Consider the following 18,796-nt stretch of genomic DNA (forward strand, 5'->3'; position numbering starts at 1 on the left):
GCTTACTGCGTCCTAAAATAACTCCTGTCCCCCCACCTCCCTCCGTTTGACCTACTCGGTTACTGTAGCATTTTTTCCTCACAGCTCCCAGCATGCCAGGGAGTGGCTGAGAGAGGCTGGCCATGTTCTTTAGGATTGGGACTGGGCAGACAGCCTTCAGAGTGGACACAAGTAAGGAGTCACTGACCTGAAGACTAAAAGCTAAGAGGAATCATACTTTAAAGCGGGGTAAAGGCCGGAGTTATGAGGGTGGGAGCTGCAGCCCTGTCTGGGGGGATTTTTGGGGTAATAGGGACTCTGTGTTTCTTCCTGGCATTTGGTACCGACTACTGGCTGGTCGCAAGCGACAACTGCAGACCATATAGATGGCAAACACAAACGACACCGATGGGAGACAAAGATGCCAACAGGACTGAGGTAGGACAGATAGAAGTGCGATTCCTAACATAAGCAATCACTGATCACTTCCATCAAAACACATCGATTCAATAACAGTAACCGAAAATATTATTTTTAACTGGTCACACGTGAAAACCACAAAAAGAATAAATGGGGTACCCGATCAGGTGCTGTGGACTCGCTGCTGTGCGAGCTACAGTATGCCACTATAAGATATTTAAAGATGTCCTGAAGCAATTTACAACCTTGTTTCCACAGAAGCTGGGAGGCTGTGCAAAACACATTTATAACCACAGAACATATGAGTTTTAATTAAAACTAGAACAAGGAAAACAGCAAATGTTGAAGCAGAGGGATTTTGTTTTTAAAAGAAAAAAAATATAAGTTTAGAATTTGATGCTACTGGCATGTTTCATAAAATCTGGGTCAGATGCTTTGCTGCAATATCGAATTCTTGAAACGTGGCAGTAGCGTTATTCTTTCTTGTAAGGATTCCAGCTGCCCAGCAGTTTGAACCTCTCTTGCTCCAAATGTTTTGACTGGGCAACAGCTCCACCCATACTGGAATACATGCAGAACGTTGTTTGCTGATGTCTTGTTGAAATAAGCAAGACCTTCCCTGAAACAAGACACTGCAATGCAGCATATGTTGCTCCAGAACCTGAATCCACTGGTCAGCATTACTAGTTACCCAAGCAAAGCTCACTAATCTACTTCCATACCAACACAGATACTGACTTTTAACTGTGTGCTGACAGGGCAGAGGACTCTTAACCTCTTTGGCCTGCAAGAGAAAGCAGTCAGGCTACAGTTTTCCACTTTGCCTCTTAAATAAGTTCAACTGAAGTCTTTTTAAAAAATATGTTTTTGTCTCTTTAATGGCATAGCAAAGGTCTTGCATTTGTGAATCCAGTAAAAGCTGCTGACTGACAATCATTATCAGAAGTCTTCCCGATTTGGAAACCACTGCATTTTGTTTTTTCTTTTTAACCGATTACACTCTGCCCAAACGTGTGGGAGGCCAGGGATGTCTAAACTCATTTTACATAGTGGTTAGTACAGCCCAGTTTGATCTTAAGTAGACTGGACCAGTAAAACTCCCCTTTCTGTCAGTGTAAAGACTTTGAACCAAACATTTATTCCATGAGATGTCTCAATATAAGAACAAGAAGTGCAGTTTAAAGCACGCCTCAGTCTTTCCACATGATAAATTCGCAAAAGTACAGAAAAAGTTCAGCTTGCTAATTCCCTGCACTGTCCTCACTGGTACTTTACGAGTTGTTGGAGGTCTTCATCAGAAAAGCTGTAAAATGTATGAAAATACAGTTAAAGGTTCAAAATCAGTGGGCCAGATTGGAGCTGTTGCTGGGTTGATTCTGGCCCCCGGACCTTATGTTTGGCCTTCCTGTTGTAGGTGACTGCACTTCTGTAAAGTGTGCAGGAGAGGAGTTAGAAGAGACATGTGGACTTGTAGTTTGTATTTAGTGGCCTTTATGATCTTACCACAATACCTCCAAATGCACCTTTCATCAAACCCTCCCTGCTCATTACACACCTACATTCTTCCTGACTTCACATCCAGAGTTTATGACACAGCATCCCATCATGCACACTACAGTAGCATCTTTGTGAAGATGAGCATGGCTCTGGTTAAAATATGAACATGCTGATATTAAGCAAATAATATCAGCATGTTCAGGTGTTATTTCATGAATAGGAGACAAAAACAGGGATTATGTAGAGTATGTCAGAGTAATCCACCCAGATATTGAGATCTTTCAGTCTGGACCACAGCTGTAGACCACCCAGTCATCACACACTGACATCCTTGATAACCTTTTGCTGCTATCAGCATGCTGCTGAAAATTTGAGTGTATTTCATAGATTTAATATTTTTGGTCCATCACTTCGACTGCCAGCTGTAAAATAAAAGCGGTTCAGGGTAAGGTTTGACAAAACTGTGGCACCTTCATACGACTGATTTTACACAGCGAGTAGGACTCTCACTGACGAGCCGGCTGAGCTTCATGTGTAAAATCAGTGGAGTGGCCCTTTAATTTTCCAGTTTATTCTCCCACGAAGCACTTGTGAGAAAGTTTACAAAGTGCAACCTAAGGGATATATTTATAAAAGCTAATCCCCCAGTGAATTCCTCCGTAACATCACAGAAACAAAGTCTTTCATTTTCAATAAAACAGGATGATTAAAGTTGTTGTGTTATTCGGCGCCATCAATCATATTTCTGACAAGCAAGCAGAGAATATAAGTTCCCCCTCGAAAACCTCACAGACCAGCAGGCCATAATCAGAACCACGTTTGATGCCGTGGCTGCAGTGAAGTAGGGAATCACACAGAGCCGCGAGCGCAGACGTGTTGACAGAGCTGACAGAAAATGGGATTCATCCATCTTTAGGTATTCGAGCATCTATCTCTGTGATGTCAGTCTGTCTTCCATTTCTTTTTCTCAGACGCTGTTGGTGGAAGAAGCGAGTACCTCCCCTCCTTCCCTCACGCTGCACCACGAGGGCTTTTTCTGGCGCTGTGCGTTTCAGGTGGAGCCCACGACGCACGCAGTCCTGGCCACTCTCTTCAGTACGTAGGCGAAACTTTCCTCTAGTTAAGCTGAACAAAGGTTTTGTTGGGAGTTGTCCAATGTGGTTGCATGTCCCTTGCTCAACACTGCGGTCTCCTTGACATGCTAACAAGTGCAGAAAAGAAAAATGCCCATATGTGACAGTAAATGTAAAGGATTACTAAAATATGTTGTTTATGGGGTGTTTTGGGGCTTTTTGTTTTCCCCCGACTGCATTTTGCATTTGTGTCTTTTTTATTTTCTGCTGCACTTCATGTTTCATCACTGAATTGAAAAAGAAATCCAGAATAACCATTGAGCATATTGTTATTCAAGTGGCCTGATAGCTGAGTGTGCTTCTGCCACTCTTTCAGGCACTGCTTTTAGAAAATCTAGTCAATGATGGGAAATAAAAGGCAACAATAAAGTCAGTACTGATGTGTAAGCCTTAATATGTCTGCTGTTTATTGTGGTTATAGACCTTTGCCCATTATTTTGAGTGATTATTTTTGTAAACCTTTCTCATTTTTTTAAATATAGCAAACCAGCCAGAGTCTAAGGTTTGCATCCATGGTTACCTCTTCCCGCTACCGGTTGCAGTTGGACAAGTCCCTCACCCAAATTATGACCCCACAGCAGGTAATTCACAGTCTCAAATATATGCTGCATGGGCACACGTCTTTCTATTTCCTGTTGTTCAGTAGTGAGTTCAAATCTATGCAAGACATTTTATGAACAACAAAATATGCACAAATAATCGTGGATAGATTATTTGACGCCAGCTGGGTGAGAGGCAGGGGTTTGGAGAAGACTGATATGAGGATGCCGGATACACCAAGTGCCTATCTGGGAAACGGAAAGAAAGACGGGGAGGGTGGGAAAAGCGAGAACAGACAGGTGTTTGGAGCAGGTACAGGTATTTAGAAGAGGAGTGCTTAAGGTGTAGTCTCACTCCTAAACTTCAGGTAAAATTATCTTTGATACAAATCTTTGATACATGATTGAGAAATATTTGTTACTCTTAAATAACAATATGGGTATTTCCCAAATGCTGTTTAACAGAGCGATAACTTGTTTTTAGCACAGCTTGTCCGAACATCCTTGTTTTATTTTGGATGCTTACATTATTTTTGCTTTGCACATAGAAACAAAATTATTTCACAAAAACTACCAGGGTCAAAATAATTACCTCCTCGATGCTAAGAGTCAGTCGTTTACTCTTTTTGCTGGTTAACAGCTTGCAGTCGTTTGTTGTAGTTTTCAACACGTCTCACATGCTTTCCAGATTTGATGGTCTTCCAGCAGGGACCCTGGTTTTTAGTTCATCCCACAGTGATTTTCAAGTCAGGGCTTTGCATTTTTTGAACTGGCCAGTCAGTAACATTTACTTTGGTGTTCTGGAGGTAGTTCTTCCCCAGGAGTGACATATTTTGGGTTGTTGTTGTGTTTAAAGATAAAGAGACGACCCAGACTCGTTTGTTTTTGACTGCTTTTAAAATCTTCACATAAACTTCATAATTCCTTCCACCTTGATGAGATTCCCAGTTCCAGACCCACTGAAGCATCCACCCATCATGATCCTCCCACCACCGTGTTTCACTGTGGGGACGCTGTCCTTTGAGATGTAGAACTCTCACTACTTTCTCCAAACATCAGCAAAGTGTCTGTGGACAAAGAGCTCTAGTTTTATCTCCTCTTCTCGCTCTTCTAGTGTGCATTATCTGTCTCTAGGGTGTCCTTAGCACACCGCAGTCTGGCTTGAAGGCGTGTCTTCTGCAGAAGTGAAGTTTTTCCTGGTCTCCAATCTCGCATCATTCCTGTGCAGGGCTCTAGTGATTGTCTCATTTGAGACTACAATTCCCAACTTGGCTAAATCATTCATGGGTGTCTTCGCAGTTATTCTGGGCTCTCTAGAAACATCTCTCACAAGTTTTCTTTCCAGAATCTTTGAAATCTTTCACTTCCTACCACTGCCAGGCGTGTTCTGTGGGTTTCTTGGAATTTATTGAGGATACTCCTCACTCCTGTTCTTGACACTTGTATAACAAATTCCTTCGATCTGTTAAAAGAAGCAACGCTTAATAATTTTGGCCTCATCTCTAGGTCCCCACATATAGTAAATCCCATCTTTGCTACAGCAGTAAAGATTTAGCAGAGAAATACTTAATCTGGTATTTATTATTCAGTCAAAAAGTGCTCATATTACAGCCTAAACGTATCAGGACCATATCGAAGTTATTAAAGGACCAGCCTGAAGGAACAGTCTATTTTGGGAAATACTTTTTTGTGCTTTCTTGCTAAGCGTTTTATGGGAAGATGGGAAACACTGTTCTATTTGTGTGTTAAATAGGACAGCATTTAACCACATCTACAGATGGCTGGTTGTTTCCAATCTTCTTGCAAAAGATCAGAACCAGCGTTGCCTTCCTGTGACTGAAACCAAACAAAATGAACATGTAATGACTGTGGAAGAGCAGTTTTGTTGCTTTCTTTTTCTCAAAGACAGAGTAGTTGCTTTCCTTCAGCCAGACTAAAGTAACTGGATGCTGACTTTAGCTTCTTACATGTAAATGATCCGTTCTTATATGACATCCTTTTAACCTTGGCAGCTCTACAAAGCACTTTGCAATGTGTTTCCTATTCTTCCATTCACACACATACACAAAATTCCTGGGTAGGAATGCAAGATTCGCCAGCCGACAGGAGCAACCTGGGCTTCAGCATCTTGCTCGTGGACCGGTCAGCAAATGAATCCAAGGGGCTGGGATTAAACTGAAAACCTGTGCAAAAACACCCTTTCTTTGCAGAACACTTATGGGATTCCACTGCTGTGCTTGTGTTTCTTGCAGTGTTTCGGGGCTTCTGGACCGTGCTGATAATCCTCGGACTCGTCTTAGCTCTGGCTGGAGGCTTCCTCTTGGTCTGTGGTGTTCCTTTCATCAGCTACAAACTCTACAAGTTGGGCGGGGCCTTCCTCTTAGCTGCTGGTAAAATATAGACTGCTGCCTGTGCATCTATGTGTGTGTGTAAGTCCTAACTGTAGCGTGAAACAAGAGACGAATGCACAGACGCACATTCATTCTGCAGCCTTTGCTGCTGTCAGCTGTTCATACCTGTCACATGATAAACACACACCCGGCACGCGGAGCAGCAGATGTCACACTGCAGTGTTGTCACTATAACGACAGCAGTAAACACTGCCGCCGTGGTAACAGTAGAGATGAAGAGGAGCTGCGTTCCTCTGCAGCCACTCACAGCACTGACGGCCTCTGTGTCTGTCTCTCTAATACTGTCTGTATCTCTCCGCAGCCTGCCTGTTCCTGTTCACGCTTCTGCTTTACGTCCTGTGGATGGAGGTGGTGGATGTGAAGAGCTACATCCTTCAGGAGAGAGGGGAAACATGTCCGAACGCTGAGGTTTCAGTCCTCTACGGCCTGTCGTTCATGGTGGCGGCTGCCGGAGTGCCCCTGGAGCTCATCTCTGGTTTGGTCTTCTTGCTGGTAGGCCGTGCAATTCATGCCAGCAAGTGACCTGCCCGCCTGGATGACAGGGTGGAGAGGAGGGGAGCGGGGGGTGGTGGAGAGGCCTGACTTTTTTATGTCCTGCACTTGACTGGATTAGCGTGTTTTTGGGATGTAAATACAGGAAAGACTGCCGCTGCTTTGGGTCTCCTGGAAGTTTTCTGTCTGTCTCCCACTTTGCTTAATTTCTCCTCAAATGTCACTATTTACTTAGACATGTTATCGCTGCCATGTTTTACTATCGCCACAAATGATAAGCAGACGGTGAGAAGTGCACGGGTGAGCCAGCTGTGTCCTGATTCTGGCGCGTGATCAAAGTGTGTTTAGCTGCAGCAGAGTGAGGTGGGAGGCAGGAATGGCTGGGTGGACTGGAGGCTTGGGGAGAGGGTGGGGGTGGAGCGGGAAAGAGGAAGATATTGGGGGGGAGAGACAGAAAGAGAGAGAGAATTGATGCATGGAGGGGGGCACAAGGGTGCTTTGAGAAATGAACAGCTGTTTGTGGGTTTGGTTGGTGTACAGCAGGCCAGCCACCTGCCTCCTTCACCCCAATCACATTTTACTCCTCATTCAATCCCCCATGCTTTATTGTTTCTTTCTGTTTTTTTGTTCTTTTTCCACCTTTTACAGAAACTTTAGATTTAGATTTCAAACCCAGAGTGCAGCTAAATCCAAAAATAATTCCCAAAATGAGCAGTGCCCTATAGGAATCCCTTCTTTTCCTGTGTTATTCAAAAGGAGAAACGCTGACGTGTGATTGTATCACAAGTGCTACAATATTAGCTCGTGTTTCCTTTCCTGCTCCTTTTCACTGCTCTGAATGGAAACAAGCGGCCGGACTCTCGATCACATATCAGCTTTCATCTGAGGAGCAAGAACGGCAGTGATAGTGGTGGGGTGTATGTCTGCTTCAAAGGACTCGACACACGTGTGTTCAGAGTACTAGAGCTGCTTTATGCAAGACCGACTGTAACATCTTTGCAATGAAATTCTGCGTGTGGAATTATTTCTGTGCAGAAAATACAACAACATATATCAATAAAACTGACTCGACTTTGTGACATAACAAATGAACACTGGGTCCTTTGAGCAGGAAGTCTGAACAGCTGAGCACAGCTGGTTTCTGACAGGATTTCAACCACAGGGGGAAAAAAAGCACCACTTCTGATCTGAGGAAGCGTGATGACAGTCTGACAGATGAAAAACAAACAGAAGAAGTCAAAGCCTGTGGCATGCAGTCAGTGATTTGCTAGTGGCGCTACATGCGAGGCCGATGATGTGGTTGTTGCTACCATTGCTGGCCACTCAGACAGACTTGGACCAGCGGATGTCTCCAGTGACAGTTGAGCTTTAATGGCATGTTTTACATTAGCTTTGTTTTCTGTTAAGTGTACTATCGCTGAAAAGAATTTAATAGCAAGTAATAAGTGTCCTGTTTTCATTCCATTTAAGGAGCACTTAGCATTCCCTCTGAAAAGAAGGTCTTTGATTAGGCGATGGCTGTCAGGCTCGAGGACGTGAGGGTCCTGAAAGACATGAGGCAACACTGGAAGTCTTTCAGGCAAAGGGACCGAATGGCACTGGGGAGGAAGGTAGGAACAGAGAGTGGGTAGTGCGGCTTGTCCTAGCATAATCCCTTTAAGTATTTGGGCCCTGTCCTTAGAACTCTTTGAACAGGCCAAAATATTCTTCTGGTTCACTGAAATTTGAGAGAAAAAAAAGAAGAAGAAATAAACATTGCAGCCATCGTATTGTCTTTTTTTGACTGCCCATTAGAAGACCCTTGTAGTTTACTCAGGCCTGAAAATGTTTTTTAAAAGTCTTTCTAATCTGCAAACCTCCCATTTTAGCTGCTCGTCGGGTACTAAAAACGTTTTTATGAACCGCTTTTATGTGACAATTACATGAATAACAAGAATAAGAAGAGATTCCTGACTGAACTTCTTTACTTTGTTGTGTGTGACCTAAAGGCCATGACTCAGGCCTGTGGTCTATATTGAGAACCAAACTCTTTCAGACTCTCGGGGTTTGAACAGTACGACAGCAGTTCCTATGATGAGGATGTGTAACTAAAAGAGAAGTACATCTCCTGATTCTTTAAACACATACTCACTGTAATAGTAACTTTGATTTGCATTTTCTGTTAACAACACGAGGAGCCATGAGCATAAATATCCTCTCCTGCCAAGACCTCTGCTGAGACCCCACCTGCTATCTTCCCCTCTCCATACCTGTTTTATAAAAGAGCTAATCATCATTCCTTGTGGTAGCTCTAACTCTTTCTGTTCAAGCTTGGTGAGTTAAATTAAGAGAAAGGGTACCTACTTAAAAAAACTGACTAATAAGGTTTAAATATACATGGTTATGAGAGTTGTCTGGTCCTCATTTTGAAACTGAACCCATCACAAATAATGTTAGCGCATACGCTGTTAGCCCTGAAGCTAGGCTAGCCTCAGTTCTTTCAGTTTACGTCCTGTAAGTCATGAGCAGAAGAAAACTAAAACTTCTAATGATTGTGTAGGAAGACTTTAATACTGTATCAACTCGCTGAGTTATTCTGCGCATAATATCTGTTGAATATGTCAAAGTATAAGTGCAGCTTAGCATGAGTTGACTGTATTACAAAGTAGGCACTGCAGGTCGTAGACATTTTTTCTGTAAAAATAAGCACATAATGACGTATTCTCATAAATATTAAACAACTGACCTTCGATTAAGCTGATTCTTTGACTACTTAATTAATATGTGTAATTAATGGGTGTCTTTTCTTTATTAATACATCCTTCATAAATATCAGTGTTAGCTAGCTAATGCTAGCAATCTTCCAATGTCATTTTACAAAGATGACATTGAAATACAAAGATCGATGTATATCAGTAGGGTTACTGCTTATCCAATTTGAATTCAGGATATCAGCCATGTTATTGCTATTGACATGCTAATCAGCTTTCTTTTAAAGTTAATGTTTTGGTTAAATGTACTTTGGTACATTTTTTTTTTTTCACAAAAACATAATATATGTAACATGATTAAGTGTGCGACCTACTGACCTTTAGGGATAGAAACAAAGTACTGATCCTATTGTTGTAGCTTTAATCAAATGGCAGGAAATTCCACTGAAACTTGGCTTGCTGCTGCTGGGACCACAAAAGCTGTATGAATTCAGAATCAGGGTTACTAAAACCCCATGACTCTTGACTGTTAGAGTCATTTGACTCTTTGTCTATTGAGGATTTAAAAAAGCTGATGTCAGTGTCTTAAAACGTCTCTTGTAAAACTAAATTTGATTCGTGCAGATCAAATGACCATACACATATGTTTGCATTTTTATCTGTCTTGCAATCTCATCCGGGAGTCCTATTATTGGTTCCAAATTCCTGCTGCAGCATGACAACAAACACAAATATAAGACCAGAGTCATAAACAGCTATCTGCAGCATGAGGAAGAGCAAGAGCTCCTGCAACAGATGGCACGGCCCTCGCAGAGCCTGATCTCAGTGTGAGATTAAAAGACATGAAAAACAATCAACTAAAGACTTTTACATGAAGCTGAATGAAAAACTGAACTCTGTATGGAAAAAAGTACTTTGTACATCTTTATTTATTTTTATTGAACAAACCAATGCTTTGCAGCCCAGATGAATAGTTGGCTTATCTTCACTTTACAGACGTGCATGATGAGCCAGCAGAGGGCTCTCCAGCTCTCCTCTATGAAAGACGAGCTTCCCATGCGTGGATGGACACAAGGAAGACATATAAGGGAAAGTAAAAGGAAGGAAGAGAAAAAGGAAAGGAAGCAATTACTGAGCGGAGTATCGAGCTAGAACCCTGGCTTGTTCAGTGACTGTGGCTCATCCTAATCAGAGTTAATTAACTCTTATGTCTCCTCCCCTGTCATCCACTACAATGGAAACACAGTATCACTTCATTTAAGACAGAAATAATCTTGCACTTCAAGTGTCGGCAATTATGGTGTTATTATATAGTTATAGTTAATGTATATCACAAGAATAAAGACATGACACGGCAATAAGATCTTAAACGCTCTGAAAATGAACCCTGAAACATCAGAGGAGCATATCGATCAGCAGAAATGATTCCATGTACGTCTATGCGTTGATGTACTTCCCAGTTTGTGCTGAGGGCCACGTGCATACGATGTGTCAGGTGGCGAACAGCAGGAAGTGATCTTGCACCGTAGGGAGAATTAACCCTACGTGGACCCCCTCGGCCCTCTGTCCTCCAGAGCACCTGGACTGAATACTGGTGGGCTTTAATCCAGTCAAAGAGGGGGATACACTCTGGCAAGAGCTTTTTCCTTCTTTTCTCTAACCCCCTAACTCTACTAGCGAGCCGATTACCTGCTCTGTGTGTGTGTGAGCCCCAGTCCGATAGGCCCTGAGCGTGGCTCTTTGTGTGTGTGTGTGTCTGTGCTCACACGCAGGGCCAGACGGACACAGCTTCTTCCAGATAAAGGCTTTTTCTCCTGTCAAAAATGACTGCCCTGATAAGAGCTGATATGAGAGAAAAGCAAAGCCTTATGGCATCACTCTTGGCTTTTTTTTCTTTTTTTTTTTGTTTCTTTTGTAAACCCCAAATCCCCAGGAACAGACCCACTAACCCCTCATCCAGCACACACACACACACACACACGCACACACACACACACACACACACACACACACACACACACACACACACACACACACACACACACACACGGCTAATCTGTATTGGGGGTTTTAGTCGAGGTAGAGAGGGAGCAGGTGGAGGGATAAAGAAGAGTTGCTGCATGTTTCTTTTTCTGTTTTTGTATTTTTTTTTAAAAAAAAGTAGTGTGGCCATATTAAAGACATCCCTCCCCTCAAACACCCAATCCTTAAACACACACACACACAATACAGGCACACTTACTTTTCACGCAGACAGATTATGTCTCAGACAGTCAGAGCTCCTGCCTTCAATTAACCTCACAAAGACAGGATCATTTACACACACATGATGATGATAGCAGGAGGGAGACAGTGAAGCCTGTGTGTGTGTGTGTGTGTGTGTGTGTGTGTGTGTGTGTGTGAGAGAGAGAGAGAGAGTGTGTGTGTGTGTGTAATGTATACAACAGACTGTACTTCACAGCAAGGCCTGATACAAGAATTGACTCTTAGTGAAGGACTTAATGTCGTGGTTTCAGTCTTCAGAGAGATTCTTCTGTATCGCCCGAGATGTTCTCTCAAACGTTTGCAACATATGCTGCAGGAAAGAGAAAAAAAGAGCAAATAGGTGAAATGCACTGCTGAATGTGGTCAAAAAAGAAAAACTGGATGTAAGGCAAAGGAAAACAGATTGTCTACGTTTGGTGGAGAAGTTGAATAGAGCGATACGAGGTTTGTGTTTGTTTGTCTGGCACTTGTTGCTGGTTCAGAATAATCACAAAATACGTTACTGTCATTACATTACTGTCCTGTATATGTGAGCGCTGTGCTCATAGGTGCTTCTCATTCAATAACTGAAGTGGAAGATTGCAGATGCTTTGTGGAAAAAGTGGAAAAACTGAAGTCGTGTTACTGTTACAAAGTGAAAAGCAAAGTGCTTGTCAGATAATCTAGCACCAACCTTCTAGGGTGGATAACTGTTATAACTTCCCACTTAGCTCAGGGATTGGCCACGCATGTGGAAGTGAGAAAACAGCCATGATTGGGCTCCTTCTCTTTGTTCCCACCAAAAGACCAGACAGGTTGTCCAATCAGGCTTTAGCGAGATAAAGTGAAGTTTTAAAAATACCATCGAGTTGCCATGTCACGACCTGCATGTGGTATTATCACTTATGTCATTACCTGCATATGAAATGGCGCTAGGCAACCGGGAAACCTGAAAAACTGATCTCTCTAACACGTGTTCAATATTCTAAAAAAGTTATATTTTGACCCAAACCATGACCGGGAAGTTTCCGCCCCTGAAGCCTCAGTCATGTCAAAGCAAGGTGTTTTTTACAGCAGGTTTTAAACAACTTCAGTTGACCAAAGTGTTGCACAAGTTACACATAATATGCGCTACACATAAAAGTCACTAAATCAGTAATATACACATATTAAAAAAATAAACACAAGTAAATAAGATTTTGTTTTGCATGATAAAACATTGTAACATACCTATAATAGATCTATATTCTGTAATATATCTATATTATTGCTAAAGCACTTTCTGGATGGAAGCAGACTGCATTTCATTGCCTTGTATTTGTGACATGTGCAATGACAATAAAGTTGAATTCTATTCTATTCTAAAGGTCAGGACACTCTGCAGTCACACAGCAACTTCCCTGGGACTGAAAAATCAGTTGGAGAGTGATTGCATTGCTATCACTGTCACCCTCAATCTCTGGACAGCCATGTCTGATCACAAGGCAGCTGCACAGGTCATCTGGTGGGAGGCGACCTATCTCCAATAAATACCTTCGAGCATGTAGATAGTGACAGATTCATGATTTGTGATTTTATCCCAGACAGATTGCCAAATGACCACATTCAGTTGCAAGCTGATAGCAGACTGACTCTTATTTTATCACCATCTCAACGCACCAGTTACTTTGAAGACGGCAGCTGACTGCAGGCAGCTGCAGACCTCGTCCCCGTTTTCAAGCAACCATTTCAGGCAAGGAGATCACAAGTTGATTGCACATAGTCATGGTCATGTACACCCACCTTTCCTCTGTGTCTGTAGCATAAAAAAACTTAAAAATAGTCCCAGACAAGAGATGCACTCTCATGGTTTATACTCAGGTGTGTTTGATTTCTCTTCCCTGAATAAGCTGGTCTTGGATGTTTCATATGAGAGATACACACACAAAAAAATGATCGTATGTGTCTAAAATAAATCCCTGGTTGGAAAAAAAAGAGAAGAGGCTTACGAGCCTCATGCTAATGCTGAAAATGTTGCCCTAAAAGTTCCTCAGAAGAGCACTGGACACTTGTCCATCATCTCCCTCTCTTCCACCATTACCCACAGTGGTGCACAAAGAGCCCCACGGGAAACAGTCTCAACCACTGAGTATCTTACAGAGACAGCGAGCTCACGTGGAAACACACCAGTATGACTGACAAAATACATTTCTGCTACCTTCTTCATTCACCTGCTGCAGGTTGCGTGGGGGTGGGGGCATGCAAAGCTGTTCTGTCCTAGTCTGTATGGTTTTTTTGGCACCACTGTAGCTATCTGGTAGGACGCACACATACACCAGCCACTGTGTACACACGCTGTTCGCTCTTGGAGCTGTCAAGCAAACAAGTACAAATCCAGCACAGAGACAGTACAATCTATGTGAACAGTAAATAAATAAATAGCAGGATGTAAAATGGAAACAGAGAGCTTAGCATAGAGACGAGCATGAAGTGCTCTGTGGACAGACACAACAGAGGAGATCCTGCTTTGGGCTCGTGTCTCAGCCATCATTTTTCTTCTCTACTGTATGTCTTTATTTTCCTGTAACACCCCCTACACACACACACACACACACTCACACACAAACATCACTCTCCCAAGCTCCTTCATTTCTGCTGAAGGAGAGGGAGAGGAGATGCAGAAGAAAGGAGGAGGAGGGGGTTGCGATTAGTTTCAGGGTTCTAGCTCGCTTGATTGGCAGCTGGCAGCATATGGAGCCGTGAAGAAGGTTTGCCCACGCTCACTTCAGAGGAAACAAATATTTGCCTGAAGGAGGGAGCGAGAGAGAGTGAGTGAGAGTAAAAAAAAAATTAATTAGTTTTCAGACGCGCTGAGAGATAAAAGTCGGCAAGACGCACCCATCAAAAGGCTGCAGAGTTAGCTGCAAAATGGAAATTTTCCCCAAGATGACAGATCCAGTAAGGCTGCAAGCAGAGCTGAGGGTAAGTACATATGTGGAAGCGCTGAGGTGCGCGAAGACAGGAGCCCAACGTAGATTCTGCATTAACATCTGTGCATACGTTAACATATTCTGAGCAGAATTACACAGACATTTAAGAATGCATCTTTCACACTTCTCTAGCCGCTTCAATTATTTCTTAATTATCATCTCCACATCAAAACGGAGATGTGTGGAGATCGGCACATATGCACCGCATTAAATGCACTTGAAGTAAGTATTGGTAGGCATGAATCCCAGCAATTCAAGAGAATTACAGTTTAATTAAATTCAATTTTATTTATATATTAAATATAAAAACATCAGAAGAATGGTTTCTTTATATTATTATCAGGCAAAGACCCCAACAATCAGACCCCCTATGAGCAAGCACTTCGCAATAGTGGGAAGGAAAAACTACCTTTTAACAGGAAGAAGAAACAGTCAATGCATCATGGAAAGCCTCCAGCCAGCCTTGGCCTATTACAGTGTAATTAAGAGATGGTGCACAATCACCTGATCCAGCCCAAACTATAAGGGCTTTATGGGGAGATTGTTTTTCAGTATACATTTACAGTATACTGAGCTCTGTGGATCTCAACAAAGGACAGCAGTTCTGGAGTAATGTCCCTTTTTTTACTGATGAGACCAAAGTGATGATGTCAGGGCATAATGCACAGTGCCACATTTAGTGAAAACCAATGTTGAGTATTGCAGCATCGACAGCAATCAACTCGAAGGAAAATGACGACGGAGGCAAAAATGTCCTTAATATTTTGGGAACTTTATTCCACATCAACACGTGGCAAAACTTTCCTCATGGGTGCCATTTTCATTGTGGTATACTTTTTTTTTTCTTAGGGGCGTGATGACGCAGCATCCGTGCTCTTACAATGAAACAGTGCCTCCTTGTGGTGACAACTAAAATACTGTCTCTGTTAAACCACAGTAACCATAATGCAGTTAAACACTGTACAACATGAGTACACACAATGAATATCTTAACAACCAAACACGCCATGTCAGCGTATCATAGCAACTGTCGAGCACGGTGGTGGAAGATTCATGATTTGGGCGTACCACAGCCGCAGGATGTGGGCGGCTTGCAGTCACTGATTCCACAATGAACTCTTCTGTCAAAAAGCCAAAACTTGGCTGAAATTGGGTTATGCAGGAAGACAATGTGTCAGGGTTCTGGGTCTGAGCGACCCAATATCCCTGGGCAGTCATGGACCGGTTATATTATATGTATTTTTGGTGTTTTGCTGCCCCCTCTTCTCCGTCCTTGTAGATATAAATGTGTGTGTATGAGTGCAGGTGTATCTGAACCCTTGTTTACAGGCGCCTTCAGGCCTGGTGGGTGTGGCCCCGCTAGGGGACTGGCCACACCCGAAGCCACGCACCTGCTGCTGATGAGGCCTCGTCGGGGGAGCTACTTAAGAGAGTCTTGGAGCTCCCACCGACGCGGGATCATTCCATGAGACTCCACGTTAGTTATCCTGTTGAGCTGAGTTAGTGTGTGTATGTCCGCGGTTATATGTGTCCTGACGGCTGCGTCTATTGTGTCCCCAGGAGAAGTGTGGAGCGCCAGACAGCAGCCAGCACGAGGAGTGCTGAGACACGGGAGCGGAGAGCACTGAGACACGGACTGTTCACGGAGAGACACGACACGGGAGTCAGGGAAAGCACGGGGATTTATTGTTGTTTTGTACCATACACTGTAAATAAAGAGCACTGTTTGCATCGCAGAGTACCGCGACTGGGTCCTCCTTTCCCCACATCCCCACGGTCTGCCAACACAGACCGTGACACAATGACCCCAAAATAGCAACAAATGTTGCAAGTCCAGAACTTGACCTGACTGAAATGCTGTGAGAGCTGTTCATAAATGAATGCCTGCAAACCTCAATGCACTGATGCCATGTTTCCTCCACAGCAATGTAAGAAACGGATAAATTCATACAGTCCTAATGCTGTGCTTAGAGCTTTTAAATGGCTGGATGAAGTCCTAAAAACCATACATGTTGTTTTTTGAGAGAGTCCTGTTGTCTTGTGTGCTGCTTGATTTTTTGAGCCTGTATTATTATTATTATTGGATAGATGTGAGTTGTGGCCATAGAGAACTAACCCTACCTTTACCGCATGAGTACACTAGATGCATAGAAAATAAAATCTTTTGCCTACTTTAATACCAAAAAGTACCAAACAAACGAACTGTAGAGCGCACCGGCTGTACTAATCTAGGCCAATCATCTCCTCAGTCAATCAACTCCCTCTCTACGAGAAAGCAAATATTTAAACATTTTTCCAATGAGCTGATTTATTCTTTTAATGTTATATCTACAAAATCCAGCCTTGCACTGTTTTCATTAATCATATGACTAAGACGGATTCTCTGGGGCAACAATTAGAGTTACCGTTAGAGCGCTACTACTAAATAAACAAAACAAAATAAACACACCTTTTTAAAAATCTTTTTTATTTTGGCCTCAAGACACTAATTGTTAGTAAAAAATAACCTCATCTGCAATCTCACAAACCACTGAATTCACTAATCAGGGCCTCCGAAAAAAGAAACCGCCGCATGAAAGAGACGTTGCTTTGCTTTGATACGTGGGGTTCAGACACTGACCATGGGATTATGCACCACTGATAAGGTAATTAACAGACTATGATAGCGTAATTAAGCAACATCTGAGAAGAAAGGCTGTTGGAGTGGTATGCTGGTGTGGGTGCACATCAAAGCCCGTGGCACTGCATTAAAGGCGGGCTCGCTGTGCAGAACATTTGGTTTAGCGTGGTTTCCTCTGTGAAGGTATCGATGTGTGCCCAAAGAAAGCTTGTCATGCCATTGAGAATTAGCTGACAGCACCAAATAACTTCATTGTGATGGAAATAAAAATGCCTTTTCTGGAGCAATTGGGTAGTGCAAAATGGACAGAGATCATATCAGAGGCAGTAACCGATAGCTTCATTGTCTGAGTCAAAATGGTGTCTCTCTCCATCAGATTTCAGTGAATAAATGCAACTCGCATGAATTCACTTAGCTATTTACCTTGCTTTGCTTTACTGAAAATGCACCTTTGTGGGATTCGCCTCGCAGAGTGCACTCCCTCCTTTTCTCTCTCCCCCTCTTTCCCTCTGTGTGCACTGAACCAGCACAAATTCGGTTTTATTGTATTTATTTGTTTATTTACTCTTATCTCTTTTCCATTTCAGAGGCTTCCTATCAGAGACCTCCAAACCTCAGAAGCCGAGTGGCAGGGGAGCCGCCAGGTTTACATTTGAGTCCGTATGAGCGTGTGTGTGTGTTTCGGGATAAAATTAAAATACAAATGGAAAGGAAACATTGGAATCATCACTTTTGTTATCGCCAGCTACGCGGTTTACGGCTCCCACTGTTAACGAACTCCTCCAGGGTGATGAAACAGAAAGCGCTGAAATGTACTCACTTCATGACTCACAGAATATCTTTTAAGTAACATTATAAACCATTGGCAAGGGGTACTGCAAGGGGAGTGAAACTCATTTTTGGCATTACATCACTGCGAACAGCAGAGCCTGCACTTTACTGTTGGATGCAGTAAGAGCTGCTTGACGTATTTTATCTCTAGAAATATCCCGGGACGGCTTTTGATATGACAGATCACCCACAGGTGTACCCTTACGTCCAAAATGAGCAACTCCGCACCTCCGCTGAAGCTTAAAGTCTACTTTTTAACTGCAACTTATGTTGTCATTTCAAATCTAGTGTCTTGCGCTTTGCCGACACTGAGGAATCTGTGTTGGCGTCCAAACATTTTCTGACCTAACCGTACTGTGTTTCCCAAATTTCCTGTTTCCTCAGACAAGAGTAAGAGTGCAAGCAGCTTGTCACAATGCCAGAAGTTTGGTAGATGATACATGACTCTATATGAAATGGACAAAGCCATCTTGGTGTTACCCATTAGTCCTGTTTTGACATCTTCAGCCATCTTTGTTTTACTGAACCAGACATTAGCCAGGAATAACCTCTGGTTAAGAAAGAACACGTCCAAAACGTCTCCAGCTTTATCACCTATTTCAATCCGAGTTTAATTATGATTTCAAATGAACATTGTGATTATATATTTTTTTTAAAAAGAAGCGAGCAACTGGTACCTGTTACGCCCCTAATCTAGGCGTGTAGAGACGCACATAAGGTTGGAGGAGAGAGAGAGACAAATACCCGCCCTGGTTCCCAAGCCAAACATCCGAAACAGTTGTGAGTAAAAAAAGGTGATTTTATTGAAGGTGATGAAGCACAGCTCCAGGGTGAGACCAGGCCAAAATAATAAACAAAACCAACTAAGTCCCACCAGAGAAAACTAACTAAACCCTACGAAAGAAAACAGAACAAACAAATGACAATACTAGCCCTCGCTCCCTAACCCGGAAAACAGGAGAAAACTGTTC

General features: G+C 42.8%; 1 protein-coding gene across 1 annotated transcript; it reads left to right on the top strand.

Moving 5' to 3' along the window:
• The first annotated feature begins 89 nt into the window (after window positions 1-89).
• LOC102778656 (transmembrane protein 182-like) lies at window positions 90-6,631 on the top strand. The gene is made up of 5 exons (XM_006781778.2): window positions 90-417; window positions 2,868-2,991; window positions 3,512-3,610; window positions 5,821-5,958; window positions 6,281-6,631. The coding sequence occupies exons 1-5, from the start codon at window positions 244-246 to the stop codon at window positions 6,499-6,501; spliced, it is 756 nt and encodes a 251-aa protein (XP_006781841.1). The 5' UTR covers window positions 90-243; the 3' UTR covers window positions 6,502-6,631.
• The last annotated feature ends 12,165 nt before the right edge of the window (window positions 6,632-18,796 follow it).

This window comes from Neolamprologus brichardi, chromosome 2 (assembly GCF_056152115.1).
Source record: "Neolamprologus brichardi isolate AB-2024 chromosome 2, ASM5615211v1, whole genome shotgun sequence".
Classification (NCBI taxonomy): Eukaryota; Metazoa; Chordata; class Actinopteri; order Cichliformes; family Cichlidae; genus Neolamprologus; species Neolamprologus brichardi.